Source organism: Spodoptera frugiperda, chromosome 15 (genome assembly GCF_023101765.2).
Source record: "Spodoptera frugiperda isolate SF20-4 chromosome 15, AGI-APGP_CSIRO_Sfru_2.0, whole genome shotgun sequence".
Lineage (NCBI taxonomy): Eukaryota > Metazoa > Arthropoda > Insecta > Lepidoptera > Noctuidae > Spodoptera > Spodoptera frugiperda.
Genome location: NC_064226.1, coordinates 7,880,750 through 7,903,552, shown reverse-complemented (window position 1 = coordinate 7,903,552; position 22,803 = coordinate 7,880,750). Strand labels below are relative to the sequence as shown.

Below are 22,803 nucleotides of genomic sequence, written 5' to 3'. Positions count from 1 at the left end.
AGAAGCATGGAGTAGATGTTGTTAAGAATTTAAGATGCTTAGATTAATGTAATGTAGTGTTGTTGAAGTAGCTGGCAATGCCAGGATACGAAGAATTGAAGATACAACTTAGTCAAGCGCTTAGCCCTACAAGCCCTGCGGTGAACTATAACGAGCTGCTTCAATTGCCCTCCTCACGAAATTCTGAATTAAAACATTCCCTGCACCACTCTGCAGTTAGCTGGTAGAGAATGCCATACGGCATTAAGCCTGCCTATGGTTGTTGTTGTACATAAAGTATTAAATAAATAAATAGTAAGAGTCTAAACAAATCTAATCCTAAGGCTCAAATTAGTAACATGCTTTTTAATATCAATTCTATATTCGATATAAATGTCAATAGTGTGGTGGTTGATTGCCAACGTTATGGTATAATTAAGTTTAGAGCTGCGAGACTCGCCTGAATGCAGTGAGACTTCCTCTAAGAATGTCACGTAACGTGCCTACATGCACTAACGTAACTTCCTTCCACTTAATTTGTTTCGCACCGCACTTAGTCATTGCAAAATTGTCACTCAGCTTCTTATTTAGAAAGATGACATCCACCGCTAATGACACATATCCGCAATCAATTTAGTAATTTGTTAACAACGATATTTAAAAGTATGATATTTATTTTTATTTTTGTCTAATTTGTTTCGTCAGAAATTAGTCATAAGTGCTACGGTACTATAAGTTCTAACTGACAGCAATCACGTTAACAAATCGGCTATGATTCACTCAGTACATGAAAAAACTATTTAAATAAACCATTATTTATACTTGGCAAACTCAAACGTGGAACATCCTTTTGTCACGTATTCTTCCTTGTGGGTATTATAACATGATGTTATCCGAAGCCACACATTAAAGTAATAAATGATACAGGCAATTGAATTAATTGATTATTGTTTATAAAGCCCTCACTAACTGTACACTGTAAAGGGTGCACCGACTCGCCGAGAGAGAGCCTCAGCTGGAGAAAGTGCGCAAAGCCCTGTTATGGCGGCATTTCTCATTCCTCCGCAGAGCCTTTTCTCCTATTATTCGCGTAAATATGTCACTTCGGTATTGCAAGTACAGCTATAATTTCTTATAACGCGAGTTAAATATCAGTAGCACTATTCTTACGATATCGGTACTAAATATACCTACTAACAATTTAAGACCTAAGTACCTAATCGACCCGGAACTGTTGTAAAGAAAATTAATTGAAACCACTTAAGTGTCAATAAGGTGCAGTAATTACAGTGACCGTTAAGACGTAAGAATTATAACGTATTATAAATATAATCACATTAATCTTACTTTGTAAATGGCCATAAAATAGTAGACTCATTTCCATAAACTCCACAAAGAGGAACAAAAGCTTTGCATTTTGATCGTATGTTTTAGACCCCACTTGTCTGTAATAATTTGCAATCTCAATTTGAGGTCTAACACGACCATGTCCTTAGAATTGCCTGCAGTTACAAGATGCGCTTGAAAATATGGAAAGCGTGGTGTGGTGCGCAAGCGCATCAACACAAGAGTGTGACCTCTGCGAGGCGCGCGCGGCAAGGTCACGAACGCGCGTGCGCCTCAGTCGTGACCCGCTCGCGCGCCTTGCTTAACATGGAACTCTGCAATTTTCGTATCAATGAAATTGACAATAGAGTACACAATCATTTGTATTGTAATCTAAATACAATGTCTCGGCTGTATCTAATACGACACTGGCGGTATTCTGGCCCGCTCCTAGGGCATGTCGCCTCTTAATTCTAGACATGCCAGATGCTATTCTAAGGGCAACCACATGCGTCATCTCAGTTCAATTCCAACAACATTTATTAACATTAAACAATTTTCTTATGATAAAAAAGGTTTCTACACAGACATTAACCGTCTCGAATTTTCAAGTTTTTGTAAGATAATTATATTACGTCGTGTTTTGCGTAGATCAGGTAGATTCGTAGAGCTCTTCCTATTCTTAATGTTATTGTGCTCGTTCGCTGCAGTTAAATAACGTATTCATTTTCCGTAACCAAAAATGAGTCAGTGCGAACCTACACTAAATAGCGACTCGCTGAGATCATAGACGGTTTTATTTGCTCAGTTTCACAATAATCTATATTGCTATTACAATATTTATTAGAATTAAATATTAATACAGTCTAAATTTAGGTACGAGTAACTTTTACCACGTGGCCATTCCAGAATTTACTAAAGAACCCAAATTATTCCTATAAAAATTATTCGGAACGTAGTGATTAACTTTATCTAAGAAACAATTAAGGTTTGTACTTTAAGAAAGCATTAATCTTTATAATGTTAGTAAGAACAACGCGCGGTGTTTTGTTTGAACCTTCGGAAAAAAATCCTAATGACAATAAAAATTCGAATCACGTTACCATAATGTATTTAAATGAATCCTAACAGCTGGTAGCTCGAGTAATTTTCATTGAGTCGTAAACCGGAACCAAGTTTAACTACGCGGTTTCGAGAGATGAACGTACAATGCAAACATTTGAAGTCACACGAAGGCCATGAACTCGCGACGGAAGACGACTGCGACGTAACGTTAAATTATTGCACCTACGTAATAACACACTTTGCACCTAGCTCATAAAATACAACTAGACAAGTAATACTTTGCTTTGAGTAACTTTATACGTTACACCATAACGAAGTTAAAAACGAGAAAAAAGAATCATAGGTTTTCAAAAACCAAAAGTGTTATTGTGATCACGCAAACCATTTGTTCGTTTCATTATAAGGTGACATAGAAGGAGAGCAGTTAGACGTAACGGTTGATTGTCGTGTGGCTGTATAAGGCTGTGGTGGTGGTGGGAGGGAGACGGCCGGGATGGCCGGGATGGCCAGGATGGCCGGGAAAGGGATACATTATTCAAGGGGATCATTTACATCGCGGCGCAGCGGACGTGGTGGCTCGCAACTCCTTGTATGTGCGTCGGTGGCGCGTACGGAACCCACTGCGCCACACAAAAAACCTTCCATATTGCTCCTTGAGGCTTTCTTTTTTTAATGTACTCCAAGTATTCGCTTAATGATCCAACACAACGTCCATCCATAGATTGCATTTAATTTAAAAGATAAACTTTATCTTTACCAAGTTGGTAGCCGACAAAAACTTAAAATTCTTTCGCATTGATGGTCTTAAAAACTCTGTAATTTATTTAACAATTAACGGTAAAATAATGGGATATTTGTAAAAAAAAAACAAAGAATATTAAATACAATAAAAACGTATGTATATACTTATTAGAGGTTGTGAACTAACGACGGGCATGACTACACAGTCACTCATTTATTGCGAGACTACTAGCATTACAATAAATGCTCTCTGTACTTTATGCCGTAGTTAGTTGTTCTTTTAACAAAACGCATTTAATTTTATAGTTTTCTGAGCAACTGAGAAATGATACTGTCTTTTCTTAGTAAAGATTAAATATGTAATGTAATGGACGACGTCGTCGTGTGGAATGTAGCGAGTAAAATGTGTAATGTAATAACGCTTATTATTAATGTAAATACTTTTTGATACTTTTAGTAATTAATCATTACCTATATTCGGACTCTATCGGAGAAATCTGTTTTGACTTGTAAATTAATTAATTGCTAAATTTTATCGAATGTGATAAACTAAAGATGCATAAAATAATACAAAAAATATCAGAACGGTATCCAGTAACGTGCGCATGGCAACCCTAGCGTGACAGCGTATGATTAACTATATTTACTTACATGAAAATGGAACTCGAGTTTAAATAAAAAACACACTTAAAAGTCATTAATTCTTCTCGGGTCCAGCAATATCGATTACTTTAATAATTACATTGGCATCCGAAAACATTCGTGTGACGTAGGAAGCGAGTGAGAGGCGCGCCCTTGCCTCGGTCCTTGCCACAATGTCATCGCGAGTTCGGACCCCGGCCATACACCCTGGTCTCGAGGCCAAGCTATCAGAGAGAATGTACAACCTCAAGTCCTACCTCACATCCAACATACTACAATGAATCTGTTCAATATTTACTTTGACTAATTCGATTCTATGTAGGTTTCAATATGTCGATCGAGTCTAGAATGAGTTACAGCTTTATTTCGACCGTGACCGTGTTCTAAGAAATATGTTACTTTCATTGCTTGCTAGGCATGCACGCTATAGGTTATAACTTAATTTGAGATCAGTATATTTCTGTGGTTAATGTTTTACATTTGTTACAACATAATTAGTTTGGTTCTCTACTCTCACTACTCTTGCAGAACCGCATTATCTATATCAAGTTATTCAGCTTCGAAGGCATATTGTGTCTCATGATATAATGTGTGTCCATAAAACATATACATAAACATCCAGCTAAGCTATATTTGGTTTCATAAAAATATTCCTACTGTATACAATTAGCAGACATCGATCAACTATTAAATTGACCGCTGCACGACCACGGTATCCATTAGTTCATATTTAGATATAATTACATATACAATCGCCTACGCTTACGTTAGATAAGGTTCATTGCTATACCTTGGATTGCTACGTTTAACAATCTCGATTAACAATCTTCAACATTTTTGTTTTTCTTGCGAATTAATAATTGTTGCGTGCGCGTTTGCCAAGACAGGAGAAATTGATTGCATTATTTCCAAAATGTATTTAATATTAACTTGTAAAATTCATAACGACCTCAGGGCTTTCCAAGAAAGTGATCATATCTCAAAAGATGCCTGACATACAAATTATTGTTACTTGTCATTTATTATTTATTAAAGACGCCAACATTTACGGCATTATTATGAAAATCTGGCATCTCAAATAAGTCGTTATCAAATATTTGGTAAGCGTCGTGTACATTCCAGGTGGAATCAGAATTGTTGACGTTGTCGAAGTCATTTACCCCATATTTAACCTGTGCCAACAATTTACATATACATATTTTTGCCGCCTTTATCGAGTTCCAATTACACAGATAACGTATAGTTTATGTCAGCTGTCCACGGGAATTGTAAAATAGATACAAACGCAATAATTATGAATCGGTATCAGAAATGCATTGCATTAACATCAATTTACAGCTTAAATTTAACATAACACGTGCTACGGGAAATGGAAATAGTTGTACAGAGTATTCCAGCATACAGCCTGTATACTGTCTATTGAAATAATTCAAGTTCACGACGATCTAACATGGTTTTTATTTGCACGGGTTTATAATAATCTCCTTTTCTATTTTAGTATTTCTTTCTATACCTGTCTTGTATCTCTTATGCTTCAAACAAGTTTAACTAATATAAATTCAGCTCTAAATTTTGTGCTAAGATGTTGTATTTACAAACAGTTAAGAAGACCCTGAATTTTATATTCGAAGAACTTTACACAAAGACTTTCGAAGTATATTTCCTGAACTTTTGCAAAACACAAGAAACATAATGATTGAAATGATTTATTTCACAACATGTCCAGTTTTATAGCAGCACTAAATTTAGCTACTCAAGCACTCGAGTCGCAACGTATCATTGAAATATACGTTTACTTATCTCATTCTTTAAGTTTAAACTACACGTGTGACGTTTTCAAACATTTCTCACCAATATTTATATGCACAATGGTCCCAAGTGCCCTTACTGGCTCTTCATTGTACATAAAGTATGAGAGAGGTCAAAACTATTGATACAATGGCTTTTACGATGCGGATGTACAAATTGGTAATATACGTGTATAAATCACTGAATAGACTTATACTGCACTTTCCTAATTAACAGTTATTACGTACTTACTGCTATCGTTGTCAGATAAGCACAATTTACGCTTATGAGCGTTTCCCTCCGCGATGCTTGTTTGACCGTTTTATTTTATTTTTATTCGTTTCGTATTGTGTAACTTTATGTTCTCATGTCGTGGGACAGTGTCGTCAAACTCACGTGTAACATGTTACTTAAATATTATGTAGATATAGAAAACAAAATAAGCATAGTTAAGAGGAACGTATAACGATTTATTTATTTAAATTGTGTATTCTTAAAGCTTATTATGAAGTACATGTAAACAAAAGGTAAGGTTAATGTTTAATTGAAATTAACACTTATTCATTTCAATTACGTCAACTTTACCTCCGTCTCTCTAATCTAATATATAAGTATATTTATTCAAATAAATACAATTACACTTATATTTTTCGTACAATTTTACATTGAAACAAAAGGGGTTACGCCACGGATTAGGAAAATTTAAATATTTTCTACATTTGATTATTATTAATAATCATAATGAATCACGATTTAATCTTTGATTCTCTTAATAAATCGAAAGCAATTTTGGTACACTAAGTTATTTATGGAAGCATTAAGTCAGCGAAACTTTATATTTTTTTAAATTACCTACTTCATTCAAATTATTTATTTTGAATGGCAATTCTAAGTATTTTTATTTAAGGTGATCCGATGTCCGTTACTAAAAAAGGTTTACCTACAGAAAGATAACAACATCACACCTTATATTTTCTTAAAGGGTAGATAGATAGTTGTACAGTGTTAAAACTACTATGTTGTCTTATGTAACACTATCAGGAGTATCGTATAGTCATGCAAGGGACACGATTCGAGTATGAGCGCGCTGATATTTTTTTATGACTAAAGATTTTTATTTGGATGTTTGTTCGTCAACCACGATAAAACTACTGAACGGATTTTGATACAATTTGGTATACAGAAAAGGTGTGAGCTGACTAAGATGATAGGACTTTTTAGCTCACGGGAACGCGGGTAACCCGCTGGCAGAAGCGAGTACTCTATATAAATCTATGTAGTCTCGACCTGGAAATTGGGAAATCTGAGACATTTATTTCGGTAATCAACATTTGCAGCTACTAAAGACAGAAGACAGTAAAAAGGAAAATACAATTAGTAGAAATGATGATTTGATTTGTTATTAAATTGTTTGGACCGATGATTACTCAATGACTTTATTAATGGCCGAACCCATTTGTGGTATTTCACGTGAATCATCCAAATAATACCATCCAGAGCATAGCTTCAAGGTGCTGTTACAACTTACGAAATAATTTAAATCGATATGTTAATGTTCAATGTCAGTTTTCAATAAAGAAATAAATTCCGACTGATCGTAATGTTCCTACTATTACATCAGCTCGAATTCGTGACCCCTGTAAGACCATGGGAACTTATTTTAAAACTCAAAGTTATTTCCAAATATAGTGAGGAAGTATGAAAAACGGAATAAGGTAACAGACGGATATTACTTCTGTTTTCCTACTAATATTGTAAATATGAGAGTAAGTTTTTTCTTACTACTTCATGTCGTGTGTACTATCTCAATTTTGTTGATTTTTACACACATCGGTATATGACTAACACTCATATAATAGTATAACAACTTGTCTAATGACATTCTAGTTTACAAAGCTGCCGTCATAGCCATGTTTAATTTTATACAATTTCTAGATTCTAATCAGGGCATAGTGTTAGTTCTAGATGTCTATATAAATATCTAATAATGTGGAGTGATGTCATATCGGTCCATAACCATTTACTGTAGAACATTGGCCTCATAACAGCGCGTTAATGAAATCTTAAACGGTGTTTGTGATACTCTGTAATACCAATATTCTATTGAACATTATTAAAATACTAAGAAAGGAACCTTAAATGCTTTAGGGAATCAACCTCCGCTGTAGACATACTAACGTGCTCTCGACCAACAAAATTGTCTTTCTGTCAAAATCCAAAGTAAACCAGTATGGTGTCTAGACGAGTGCTTTTCGATGTTTGTGGTCAGCTCATGACCGTTAATCAAAATGTATGGGTTTGACATTAGCTTCCGAAATACCACGGGATGAAGCGTGACGAAATTCAAACAAAAGTTATTATTACAGTGATTAGACTTACCTAGACATATCACACATGTCAAGAGGTGCTTTTTGTGATATTTGTTTACCTAAGTCATAATTAGACGTGGAAAGTAAAAAAGTGATCTCATATACTATAGTTAAAAGGCACTATCATAGTGGATTATGAAAATAGTGCTCATAGAATGCTTGATCTGAAAAACTTTAGACTTCGGCTTAAGGAACTCTAAAACAAATCAATAACACTAAATCTAAATGAGAACATCAAACGTGGAACGGATGCAGTGAAATAATGTAATTAGAATACGGTTTAGAATCACTGCTATACATCAGCAGAAAGAAAGAGGAAACAAAATGATTGCTTCATTAAAACAAAGAATGGTGAGCCAGCGCAGTTCTTTATTAAAGAAATCATGACGTCATCAAATATATCCTGGGGAACGAATTTCAGAAAGATGAGTAAGATATTTCAAACTATTTATTTACTTATATTGAAACAGTTGCAATAAATATTTACTCGACCACAAAGAATCTCGTCCAGTCTCTTTAATTACAATATTGAAAAACACGATTTTATCTCAAAACATTTTTATGACGTTTTATTAAAAACAACAACCAAAAAATATCAACTTTTTTATTTTTCATATTTTTTATAAGACAGTAATCTTAAAATTGGACCGAATTGTGATTATATGTACCCATATATTATTATAATGGCAAGCCGTATAACGAATCAAGTTAATAAAAACGTACATTCATATACTTATAAGGCAAAGCTAGCCTTGTTGACGTCCGTTTCTCTCTGTCACACAGATCAATACCATGTTCTGTCCTTGTCACACTAATAAGCTACAACACACACGCAAGCTCCACGCACTCATCCACAATGTTTCATTGTGTGCGTGCATGCGATGTCAATGTGATGAATAAACAGTTTCTCCGATTTTACGACTCAATGATTATAGATACGTATCTATGCAAAGTTGGTTAATGATTTTGAAATAGTTAAGTGGTCTTGGGAAAGAATTAAAAAACAAAACATTCGATTTATTGACGAAACAATTAGACTATTAGATTAACTTTGTCCGTTTTATCATTGTTATATATCTCAATAGTTAAATGGTACATAACATAACATAAGTTTCAACAAAGACCTCGGCTATTAATGATTACATCAAACGTCGTGAAAGAATGGTATCGAATGATCTTACACTACAATGTTGATTTACAAACACAATGAAACAGAAAAGTCGCGCAGCAATTTACACAAACATTCTAATTAACAGCGCGAGTCGCTTCTCGTATTTTCTTAGAATATTGATGTTAAATAAAATTTTAATACATTGATCGATCGATCGAGCCAACTGCGTATTTTGTTGGCGCTACAGGAGGCCCCCACAGCCTTAGCGTACCTAAATCATGACTGAGCAAAAATAATAACGAACATCGCTTCATGAATACCATACTCGTTCACTAAAATAATAGAAGAGTTCCTTTACAAAAGTAATTCAAGCAGATCCTTTATAAAGCTCGTAGAACGATGATAGGTTCGTACATAAAAGCAAAACCATCGTATAGTAAGTTCAATTCCTGTTTTATCACAGCGTCCACATAAATGACCATAATCTCTTCTGATGTTAAAGTGAGATTGTCACAAACAAACTGGTTTTAAATTTGTTTCGATAAAAATAAACAACGGCCTTTAAATTGAATGTATTTAAAAACGACTTTAGTATTAATTGATCAGTCCTGAATAAGAGTACGTTTAATTATCGGTACAATCACTGTGGACAAAGGGTAAACAACGGGACTGAATGTGGCCGCGACCGACTAAGAGGCTAACCACAAAGGAATCCCCATTCCCAAAAAAAAGTTGCGTATCTCTATGAATATATAACTTCCCTTCCGAAAGGAATGTTTATCTTCAACCCTAAATACAAGTGCCGTAGAATTCGTTTTCATTTATCGCCGTGGCCATACACTCCTCTGATGTTCGATTCCGAACCTTGATGTAAGATAATAAAATCCTATAATGGATTTGCTGTTGTGTAGCTGCGGTTACAAAAAAAGAATGAAATATTTATCTACTTCTGGGTGTGGATATATGTTATTTCCCTTTCGAAAAACATTGACTTTAATATGTTGTATGTTGACAGTAAAAATTATACCTACAATTATATTTTTAAACAATGTAATATGTAATAACACCTATATTTTTGTACTTAATCGTTTAAAGTATCTTTAATTTTTGATGAAAACTAAACTATATTTAGCTTATATTTTTCTCGTTTATCCTCTTTAGTAAAAAATATATTATAATCCGAGTGACGTCATCACTGAACGTAGTATCTCAACAAACAGGTCGAATATCGAACATCGAGCTATAAATATTTTCGATCAATCGATCCACAATGTTCTTTAGTTCGAAAGAAATTTTATCCCCCGTTGAGATTTCTGTCGGACGCTGGCTCGTCGGTGCCTAAAGTTACATAGCAACGTGTCAATGTGTGTGTATCGATGTTCGCGTGTGTGTTCGGGTACCTTCAACCTCCATGTGATGGGAAGTGAACCCTTTACGCGGGGAAACCGTTTTTTATTTGCACTCGGACAGCGGCATCAGGTAGAAAGGATGATCGTTAATTTTTAAAGGACACACTGAACTTTGAGTTTAAACAGTGACTATTCAGTATGAGGTGGACAAACCGAGTGTTATTTCTACGTTTTTGTAACATAAACACTTTTTTTTAAATATTCTGTTATCGTAATGGGTTTAGTTTCAGGTCACCTTTAAAAGCAAAAGAAGTAAAAAAACAACAAACAATCCTTCATGCACTAGTGCTGCACAAATAATGTAATAATCAATTGAAAAATAAGTAGAAAATAAAATAATTCAGTTATCATCGAAGTGCTACGAATCGCCTCATCGACTCCCCGAACGCGCTACGCTACGGGAGCACACTGATGGTGCGCTCGTTGATGTCTTTTACTAAGAGCTTTTAATATCTTGCGCTTTCACAAGTTTATTGACTTCTCTAGTAGCCAACATTGATAGAACAATGTGCGATAATTTAACTGATGAAGGTATTCTACTTACAAAGTCTCGCCGATTACTGGAGTATATGTTATATTATTAATTATTTTAAATTTTATTATCATCACTAGTGGTCGTCCCATTAATCCTACTGCAACTCTTATTACGAAAATAGTGATATAAAAGTGGTTGCTACACTAGTAGGAGTCATCTGGATATAAGTAAAACTTTTATATGCTTAATTAATTATTAAAACTTAAAAACAAATTACATTTACAATTCGAGCCGTGTTGTGATGCACACGATATGGCAACTTATGTGGAACCAGCTAAAGCCGAAGCCGCCCGATAAAAAGTGTACATAACTGTTATGATTTCCAAAAAAAGCAGTTTACCGGCCAAATAATTACATTAAATAACGATTGGGGCGAGAACCCGAGCGATGGTAAGCTCATCTCGAGGGCTCGCCGCAACGAGCGCGAGCGAGGCAATAAAATAAGGCTGCGGCGGGACGCGGGGGACGCAGCCTGTCGCCTTGCAACCTGCGCCAAACTATAAGAGGAGGCGATTCTGATAACCGAGTCTATTTAGCCTTTGTTTTCTGTAGGACGACCACACGTCCCAAAATTATTAAATCAAAGTTATTGTAAATAATACTTTTTTGTCATTCGTACCATGTTTTATGAACTGGTTTCTATTTTTTTATTCAGTAGTCAAATGTGAGTGTTAATGTTTATTTATTTTCACAACCATTCTTAAACTCAAAAAGTGCATATGCGTTAAAAATAACTCCTGATGGGAACGCAATGAATGTTCTCTTATGGATATATTAAAGAAACGCGCACCGCCTTTGGCGCGTACCGTGATGCAACAAAAAGTCATCATTAAAGTCTTGGAGGCGCGGCGGGTGAGGCTCGCAGCCTCTCGCTCCATCCTAAACGATTCAGCCGAGTTTTTATCACTTACCAATCCATATCGAGCTTATTTATTCATTTTTACTAAGAGCTCTCCCGTTTTAAATTCCCTTATCAGCATTAAAACTCTCGAAACTATATACACGTTAAATACAAAGATTGAAAGCCGATATGTTTTTCAGAAATTCGATACAAAACCAGCATAAGTATATGTTATAAATAATAATCCGACGATGACCCATCGAAAAGCCGCACGATTATTAAACTTACATTCTTATATCAACGAACAACAATGACGTCATTCGGTTCATTAAAAAAGCTACTTCAAGGTGTATCAACATTAACGTTGATTCGAAAACAAAAATAAAAATAATTTGTGGTCAATTCCATATGCTATTCTCACGCACGATATCTCATGAAATAGATTCCCTCCTATTTTTAAGTCCATTCTCTTAATATATTCCGAGAACAGGTTGTGGAGAGAGATAACATATCTATAATTTATAGATTAGCTCGTAGAAGAGTTGATTATGGTAAGTGATTTTAGTTGGGAGACAGTTACGGACTACGGACAGCCGCTCGAATGCCTTACAGTGTTGAAATAGTGACGTAGCACGGCTTTAACGTTCCGTAAGCGTTCGGAATCAAGGCTTTCGTAACTACTAACTAGTATAACTTGGTTAAATTGATTTAAGAATGAATTCGTATCCTTTTTTGATACAAAACTATAAGTATTTTGGATTGATATCGTATTTATATTGGATACACAATTTATATAGGTAATATATTTTTGTAATTTTTAGTAGTGTATATAGTAATAAAAAAGATTTTGATTTTTTCGTAGCGTATAACTTACGAATAACTCGTACGTCGCTACAGCGCGTCCGCTTATTATTACCGCGTTGTACTAAACTAATATACAGGTGTCGCGTAGGAACTCGTCTGGTCAGCAAACAGACGTAACTAATTTTACTACATGCGCCGCGATGTACACGAACGTCATGCGATATGAATGACATGCAACCACATGGCGGACGCTTTTTGCGACGGTTACGTTCAACTCGGTTACTGAGTTGTTTAATAACGCCACCGTGACTTACGCTTTACAAACTCTCTAGACAAACACAACAAATGATTCAGTTAAGGTCGCACTACTTTATGGTATCTATCCAGTTCATAATCATGATTTAGTTAACACACTGTAACAACAGTAGTAGTAATATTAGCACGATTCTTGAACAGCGGTTTCATGGAGAAAATTTATTACTGTTTTATAAAATCTATATCACTGACTATAATAATAACCTTATAATTTCTGTTGCGTGGCAAACCAGTATTAAGGTAACCCAACGAGCTCAAGAATACAAAGATCATTTACATCTTTTAGAAAATTGTAAATTAACTAAACCAATAAAGTAGGAAAGCTCGATTTGTGTTTGGTAACATTGATAGCACGAACATTCGTAGTTATGGTACCAAACAAACATAACGACACCGCATAGATGAAATTCATTCAGCGGACGTGACGATCCTATCTTAACCTTTGCCTTTGATTTAGCCGTGCAAATATTAACATATAGTATGAAGACGAGGCGCTATATCCAGCACTGGAAGTTGAAGTTGGCTTGTATCATCATTATAATGGGAAGTTAGTGTCGATACAATGGCAATTGGCGAGATCGCAGCATCTCGGTGTGTTGTGCCGTGGTCCACAGTGTGGCTGGGCGGCGCGGGCGCACGGCGCGGACGCGGCTCTCGCGGCAAGTTCAAGGTGAGCGCGTCGCTCCGCCCACACGCGCCGCTCCTAACGCGCACAACCGTTACACTGGAGAACTCGACACTGGACCTCCGACACAACCACCTCATTCTTCCAACTACACAACACTCACTACCACAAACAATCAATTGTTTCTAACTACTCAACTCTTCACGATCGAGTGCTAACGCTTTAATAAATTTATCATAATGAGGTCTCATTTTGACCGCACTGCGCACACGTATGAAACGTGCAAAGTGGCAATCATTAATTAAATATACTTTAGAACGGGATGCATTGAAATTATTTATTTTAACAAAAAAATTAGATGATGTTTCTCACAACAATATATCGTCTATTCATACAAACTTACACGTTGACGGAATTTCTATATTCGACTCCGGTGGAATTTCCCACTATCAAAGACACCTGACAACAGTGGCTGCGTGATATTTCCATATCATCTAATAAATGCGAGGCTATAAAATACGATATATGTTACAATGATGTTTATGGAAATGACCATTTGGATATTTGATAAAATTTAGGTATTATAATTATCCTCATATAGGATAAAGAATCAACGTTCTTGTGGCCGTTTATTATTCTCGGCTACTCAAAACCTTCAATAGTTATTTTGATTTATTTATGTAAATAAAATCAACTCGACATTTGTTTCACGAACTGTAGCATCTAAATTAATAAAATAATGTTTTGAAATGTGGCATATAATATAACAATGTACCATACCTGGGTATAGTGATGACTTGTCCGAGCTCGTCGACGACATGATCGGCCAGCACGAGCACGGTGGGCTGGCCGGGCGCGCCGACCACCACCGATACTCCGCCGTCCACCAGCTGACCACCGCTACTGACCAGCTGACCATCATCCAGCTGGCCGCTAATCATCTCTACGCGCTTCTGGTCTGGGGTTGTTGTGTATATCACGGTTTGCTTCTCATCTTCATATATTAAATCTATAGGGGTCTTCTCGTCCATGGACTCCATTCCTTGGTCATAGACATCGGGCTGCACGGGCACTTTGCTATCTGTAGCGTATGCTGCCAGTTCGTGCGGCGAATGGCGGTAGGAGTGCGCCTCCGGGGGGTAGCCATCATCGGAGTCCATCTCTACTTTGTGCGGGTAGTAGTCGTGCGCAGGCTGCACCGGGGTCATAGTGGCGAGAACAGCGTGCGCGGGCGCAGGCGACCGCGGTGCTGACGAGGGCGACGCGCCGGCCCGGGGGGAGCGCGCGCGCTCCTCGCACGGCGACGCCGACGCGGACATACCGCCGTACCTCGACACGGTAGGCGACGTCTTCGTGAGGGCGGAGGCTCCGAACTGGAGCACCCCGCTCAACACTTGACTCCCCTGACTTCAATTTCTGAAAAACAATCTTTTCGTGAAACGTATGATAGCAAGAAACGTATAATCTTAACAACCAGTGAAAGGAACCCGCTTGTCTCAACATCAACACTGATATTAGTTTATGTAAGGGTCAATTTAATTAGACTAGGTCCATACAAATGTACAGTATAAATAGATGAGCATGGTCAATGAATTATAGTTAAGTGTAGTAGAAAACGTAAACGAAGTAGGTTCGCTACAAAGAGTATCTAACACACCAAGGGCAAGCAGTAACAGCTGATTCAAATCCAGTTAGAAAAGAACGAGTATCAAGTGGCACCTGATCGGCGAGAAGCGCCCGAACTTGTTCAGCAGCCCCCTGCTCCGGCCGGCGCCGTACGAAACGAGACGCACCACCGAACGGTACAAACTGGTAACTATTGTATCCACGTGGTTGTCAAACTCGTCAGTAAACAATTATTTACAAACAAATCAGTTACGCTTAAGATTACACCGGCAGTAATTTTCTTGTTTCGGGGTACTACGCGTCTTTGCAAGATTCACACAAGGCATTTAAAGTATTGAAATGAGTGACAAAACTATGAAAACGCAAATACATACGCAGGCAGGATCCCACGAGCTACAGAACAGCCGAATACACAAACCTAGCGATCGTTCTCATTTTATAAAAAGACAAAAAGAATCGTATTGGTTCAGAAGCTGTACTGAGAGGGATACTGAGTGTTCGTTGCATTGCTACGGAGGCTGAGGCTCGAGAGAGTGTGAGGGAGACGGAGTTATATGCGACACGTAAGTGTGAAAGTGACCAACACCAGCCTCCTATATAGTACGTATGTACGAGTGTGCATTAAGGAATTTTTCACGATATAAAACTTCGCTCTTTGTCTCTTTATGATAAATTACATTTGCATAAAGTTTAAAGTAACTATGAAAATCTCACATATTCCATGACCATATACATCTAAATCGAATAAATAAACCCTTATTGGAAAAGTTATTGGATTTATCAAAAAGCTTTTCTTTATATTTTCAGTAAGTTAGTTTTGAAAACATTCATTTTAATGAATGAACTTACATAGTATACAGTTTATTATAAAACGAACATTTACTCATTACTACGACTCCTATTGGGGATTAGGTATCAATTACATTTTTAATATCTTACCAGACGGAGATACTAGTTAGTTAGTATTATTTTTATTTCTGATATCTGAAGAAATGATTAAAGCAATAAGTTTGAATAATGTAAACAGATCGATCTCAACTAATATTTTAACATTACTTTGTCCATTCGGAAGATTTGCTCGGCAGGAGCATTACATCGCTGAACTGAAGGAGGAAAAATAAAATTACAAAAAGGCTCTGCTGCTGAGCCGGGTCGTCAAAGTGTGCGCGCACACACATAGACAGATGAAGCTCGCCGAACACGTCGTTACAAGACATAAGCGCACATAATTTACTCACACGTACAAGTGAATTGGTCATGACTGTACGCTAGCGTATAGTATACGAACAGCACACACGTTTATGTTATAGACACAAGTATAGAAAACATTTTAATTAAGTATGCTTTGAGTCATAAACTCAACAAGCATTTGATTAACTCGAATATTGAACATGCAAAATATCAAAACAAACAACTGGACATTCGTGAATGTAAGTTCACTGTAATTTTCACTAGTAAGGAGACAAGCGGGCACGTCATTGCACTGGTACTAAGGTCGGGGGCGGCAGCGGCGCGGGCGTCCTGGCGCAGACCGTCACGCACGCGCGTCAAACTAGTCTCGTGACGTCACGGCCTGCCAGGCGAAATTACAAAACCGGCCGGGCGGCGCAACCGACTGCGCCAGCAAGCAGCGCAGCGCAGTGGCGGACGCGCTGCCGCCCGACCCCGACGCGCCACCGGCGTTTCACATACCGTGGGCGGCGTCACGACGCTGAACGGCGCGGGCCGGTGCGCGGGCGCGGGTACTCGAGCACGCGGCGAGCGGCGCTACGGAGCGCGGGCGCAGGTGCTCTGAGCGCAGCAGCCTCCGCACGCCGGCGCCGCCGCCCCCGCGCCTCCCCGCACCGCCCGCGCCGCGCTCTCGCACGCACCAAAACGACGAATTTATCTTCCGTGCCTGCTGGCCCTCCTACTCGAGGACGTTGCCCAGGGTGGCTACTTGAGAGAACTTCACTTCGAATTTTATATCGGTACAATTACCGATTTGGGGAATAAGTCCAAGAATACTTATTACCAAAATTTTGATGAAACATTTTTTTTACCTGTAGTAATCAACTGTAACCGCAGAGTGGATGCAGCGCCGAGGCTGTGGACGCACCGCCTCGGGCTAGGAACGCCGCCGCGTCTCGACGGCTCGCGACTCGCCTCGGACACGGCGACGTCGGTTACAGCCGTTACAAAATCTGAGACCTACAACGTTATGATTGCCTAACTTGACGCAACTTCCCTTATATTGAACTTTCATGCAACGATATATCGACTGGTTTATAAGATATCAAGATAATTGAGCCTCCAGATTGCATAAACTCCAGTCGGCGAAAAGTGTACACAATACACATTTTGTAAAACATTGGAAAAGGAAACAACAACAAAATTAAACATTATTAAAGGTTCAGACACTCGGGCAAAAGAAATCTTAAAGAAAACTAAACTCAATATGTAACTGTTTTATTTTTACAATAACGAAACATTGAGTACAGTCTTTTCTTGATATACATCAATAAAACAAAGAAATCAACATGTATTCAGTACCAGTATTACTATTACACATGCAATTTACTTGCCTACTATTTTACAGGATTCCTAAGATGTACATAAATAAGTAATACATAAATAGTACTATGTCAAACGGTTTTTAAATAATAATCATCACGATTCAGAGTGTGTGTCAAATATCAGATACAACAATCTTCAGGAAGGGGGTAAAGAGGTTCCAATAATAAAATCTTTAAATTGAAAAGTCGCCGCCACGACGCGCCTTCATTTGTTTCCCTATCATCTATATATTAATACGTGATGCAAAAACTTTGGACCACATTTTACGATAATTGCGCGGACGTAGGAGCATAAAATTTGGTACACTTATAGTTTATGTGTAGGAGAAGTGCATAGCGCTAATATTTTTCAAAAATAATGCTTATAAAGTACATTAAATCAATAAATAAAACATTACACACACATGCATAGTATCTGATCGTATTTGACAAAACGTCAAAATCGATAGACATTGCGATGATATTCTCACGTCTCATATGAAAAGAGTTTTATAAAAGAGTTTGAATTAAATAAAAATTATCCTTCAACGTACGTTAAGTGGTATTGTAAATTAAATTATATATGGTCGAATTTCGGCCACTAGGCGACCACTAGTTTCTTCTAATTAACTTTGGGGTTTCATTTATCATAACCATTATAAATATTTGATTCCAATATTTACGTATGTTGTAGTAATTATAGTCAAAATTATTTATTTCAAATAGACCAGGAAGGCACTTTTGAACGTCAAAGCAAATATAATAATATAATATAATTATATATCATAAGTCTCAATTTTTTTTTGTCACTGATAATTACAACAAAGAAAAGTTGTTAGACTTTTTTAGACACCAGATTAGTGCCCGACGCATGGCAATGGGCTCGCCGCCTTATCAATAAGGACTCCACCCGCTCCACTCCACTCTCGCCTTGGGTGCAGCGAAAGGGGGTGTCAGACTCTTACTGACTAAAAAACACCCTGTTCCTACTCCTGCCAGGCAGGCAACCCGCAGCTCCCTGGATTATATAATATAGGGCAGCATTTTATTACCCAACGAAAAAGGGCTGGTGGTTCTCAATTCGAAGAGTACATTTTTTATGCATTACTATTTACCGAGTAGTCTGATTTTGATAATGATTTTTTATTTACCGGATCGTATTCTCCAATCCTTATTTTCCACATAAATAGTTTAAATCTTATACAAGACTACACATACCTATGCATACTACACCATACTTTACCATAAAATGTAGTTACTAAAAAGTTTATTTACCGTTCTCTTATTGTTTATCTTTTATCTTTGCGATCAATTTAACCGTAGCTACCGATAACGTCATCATCGATTTATATTTTGATCGACCCTCTCGAGTTCAGTGAGCGTGATGTTTCTGCATCTCACAAACATACATACACACATAATATACATAACTCTAAGCACAAGAATGGTTCCGTATGAATTCAACTTGGTGCTTTTTATGAGATAGGGGTAAACTACATTTTTATAACATTTTTGTAAATGTTGTAATTAATAGCAGACTAGGCCGCAGATCACCTAATGGTAAGCAATCAGTGCCTCTCATGAATCATTTGGTTGCATTGTGTTGCTTGTCGTTTAGGGAGGAGGAAGGGATGGGCTTTAAGCTAAGCAATAATGAAATACCTCATAATGAAATGACTATTTTTGGTTTACACACAAAATATCAAAATATTACCTTTACCTAGCGTCAGTGCTTTAGTATACTGTATGAGTATTGATTTTTTTAGAAGAACCTTGCCCTAATCTTGGATGATTGATTTACTTTAAACTATAATTTGGTGTACAGACTTTCAGCGTAGAATTGTCAAGTATTGTGAGTGAAATGAAGTAGACTGCTATGTACCCTTAGTACGAGTTTGCTTTACGTTTAAAGTAGTCGAAACGAGAGCGCGTTCGGAGCTGTGATTAGCTTTAATAAACCAACCAGCCAACATACTAAGGGTACAGATTTCACAAACCGAAACCGAAGTATGCACCAAATCGGGTGAACATGTTGGATACCTTACACAGCAATGTCTCTGACATCTAAAAATACATGTACTACATCGTCTGAAAATTTAAAGCTTTTTTCTTAAAATAAGGTTACCTACTACCACCGAGGCCAATCTTTAACCCCAGTTGGTGTTAAGGTTCATACAAATTGGCTTCATCTCCCAAAAAATAAGTATTTTCCTCCCATTACCTAATCATATTCAATACTTAATTGGAATCAAGTGAAAAATATTGCCAAATTGACTTGACGAACAGATCGGCCGGTCGGAAACGACCTGCATCCAGATACTCCCTACAGCCTTTATTTGAAGCTCACAACATTACGAAGGAATATATCTTTATATATATAATTCTTCTGTACGTGTGTATGTCACTGAACTTCTCTTAAACGACTGGATCGATTTTGATGATTTTTTTTGTGTGTGTTCAAGGGGATCTGAGAATGGTTTACATTCACAATTTTGTCCGATTGACAATGTTTTTTTAATTAAATTTTAATTTATTTGTAGTTGTTGATTTTGGAATGTTTTACATTGGATCCGACAGACGGCGCTACCATCGCAGTGTCAAATATTAATGACGTTAGATATTGTCATAACATTTGAATGACAATTTTCATCAAAAAGGTCCAGAATGTTTTAGCTTATTAAAAAAAGTTTAAAATTTTCAAATTAAAGACGTGTAGACAGGACAACGTCTGTCGGGTCCGCTAGTTTTATATAAGAAAAGGATTTTCGTTGTACTTACTTTAGTAAGTAATGTTCGCTACTTTATTTGAATAAAGTAGCCGCTTTCATAATACATTTTAATTAATTAATTGATTAGCAATTTAATTAAATGTAGGTACATGATGTTGTTCATAAGTATTAAGTGATAGAATCTTAATTTGGATCTCGAACAGTGTAGCGACCTACACAAGACCACGGATACTTATTTAACTTCCAAGAATTGTTTAAATGAGCGGTGAAAGCTACACAAAACAGGTGTGTAACACATTACGTTGGACAGGGTAGATGCAGTACCATTTCACGAAAGTTCGATATAATGCCATGCTGTTATAAATAACATTATGAAATCATTTTAAAAAACTTTAATTTAATATTATTATTTGTATCAAATTGAGTTGATCTTACGAGTCGCTAATTTTCAACTATAAATCAATGGTTTTATTACAGTGGCTATAATTTATTAGTCTGGGCACCTCAAATTTAGATACTTCTCAATTATCATTACTAAGTATATTCTATTTTATTTCTATATGTCCGTGCTTGGAATACATAATAGGTACATAACATCAAACCATTTGATCTCAGAAAGGGTTGGATGAATTTACGTACCAATATGAATGCTTGTTATTATTAAGTTACAATTGAACACCTACCATTTGCCATTTCATAGGGAGCTAGTCTATTTCATCTTACATCGACTAAGTACAATAAATATCTCATTCCGCATTATTGCTAGCTGTTTCCCGCGGCTTTTTTCGCATGGAAGTTGATTATACAACAAACTTTCAACCCCTATTTTATTTCTTATATGTAAAATTTTCAAAATTTCTGGATCACAGAACAGAACTATCTAGAAATACAAAACTTCGTTTATTTTACTTTAAAATTGACTTTCATAGGTACAAACTGTCATCCCTTAATTTTACCCCGGAGAGGATTTTTTTTATATCCTTTCAGTCTTAGTGAGTCTGATATTGGGCTTACATAAAAATGGGAAATACAAACCGAATTTCAAGTTTGTAGCTTCGTAATTCTTTCGATCACTACTAACTAGCATTGCCTAACCTGCATTTCTATGACATTAACTTATTTTAAGAGTTACGAACCAAGTCTGTTCCCGTTCAAAGAATTGACAAGGAAAGGTTGCTGCTGTGTTGTCTGTTGATATTACTATAGCTTGAAGAATACCTGAAGCACAGGAGTAACTACCACAAAGTCGGAGGACCATAAAATTTGCGGACAAAGAGGTGTTCCATAGAAAATCGGCTGATGATTTCGATATACTTAAATTCTTAGTTAACTTAATAAATAAGAATGTAAGGTCTCGCATATCTGCCTGTGTGTTTGAAAATGTTTGTTCAGTGTTCATTGGCGTAACTGCGATTTCCAAACCGCGGCAAGAGACGAAAATTCTTTGTTAATAAACAATGCTTAATTAAGCAGTAAACATAGGTGTTATAGCATGATGTGTCAGAAAGGAGCTTGAAAAAGTTGTTCTGTAACTGGAACACGATGTTTAATGAGTTCTTTTCATGTAATATTGTCCATAGCAACCCATCATCAAAGATGGTTAAAATAATGTATAAGTTAGTTAATCTAAACGTAAAACATAAGTTTGTTGTTTTTAAGTTCATGTATCTTCATGAGGGTTATGTTATCAATAATGATAAAATCCTTCTTAAATAAAATAAAGAAAAAATAGTGGATGATGATAGAATTACACTCACTTAAGAATAGGTACTGATTTGTTTTATATTGCAAAAACTTACAAAAGGAATTATATTTTATATTTTTACAAATTTTATCAATTGAATTTGAAGTTAACGATCATAAATATGGAGAGTAGGGCAGTAAACAGTACCTACATTACAGGTACAGTACTAGTTACCTAAATTCTTAAAATGCCTAATATGTATATAAAAATAAAAACTACAGTTTTTTTTTCTTTCATAACAATATTCAATCTTAGTACAATCTTAATTTATTGATAAACTAAGATTAAAAGACCTTGTCAACACAAGGAGCAGGTATATTCCTTCTTGACTGACTGTCACCCTGAGCCTCGGCCATAAATGCTCAAATCACCACCACAAAAAAGTAAAACCTAAAGCTTGCCGGTGCCGACAGTATTGAGTTTAAAGTTCAGAGAAAATGTTTATTGATTTATCGGATAAAAACCAATTTTTATTTATTTGTAACTGTAACTTTTATGACAATAATAAAAAAAACATTTTTTAAGTGTTGCCCATTAAAAAACACTAAGTAAAGTTGTAAACGTCAACAGTGTGAAACGTCAGCGTCGTGTCGTGGAACCAACTTGCTGTGTTGTGATTG

The 22,803-nt window shown here is 36.5% G+C and overlaps 1 protein-coding gene across 4 annotated transcripts in view; it reads right to left on the bottom strand.

Moving 5' to 3' along the window:
* The window catches only part of LOC118269607 (protein grainyhead), a 98,458-nt gene extending 81,424 nt beyond the window's left edge, over nt 1–17,034 (bottom strand). For all 4 annotated transcript variants that reach the window (XM_035584795.2, XM_050699091.1, XM_050699092.1 and 1 more), the window contains exons 1-2: nt 16,869–17,034; nt 14,331–14,966 (exon numbers count right to left, since the gene is read on the bottom strand). In XM_035584795.2, the coding sequence (XP_035440688.2) occupies nt 14,331–14,869 (539 nt within the window). In that variant the 5' untranslated portion in view covers nt 14,870–14,966; nt 16,869–17,034. The remainder of the gene's footprint in view (nt 1–14,330; nt 14,967–16,868) is intronic.
* Nucleotides 17,035–22,803: the final 5,769 nt, after the last annotated feature.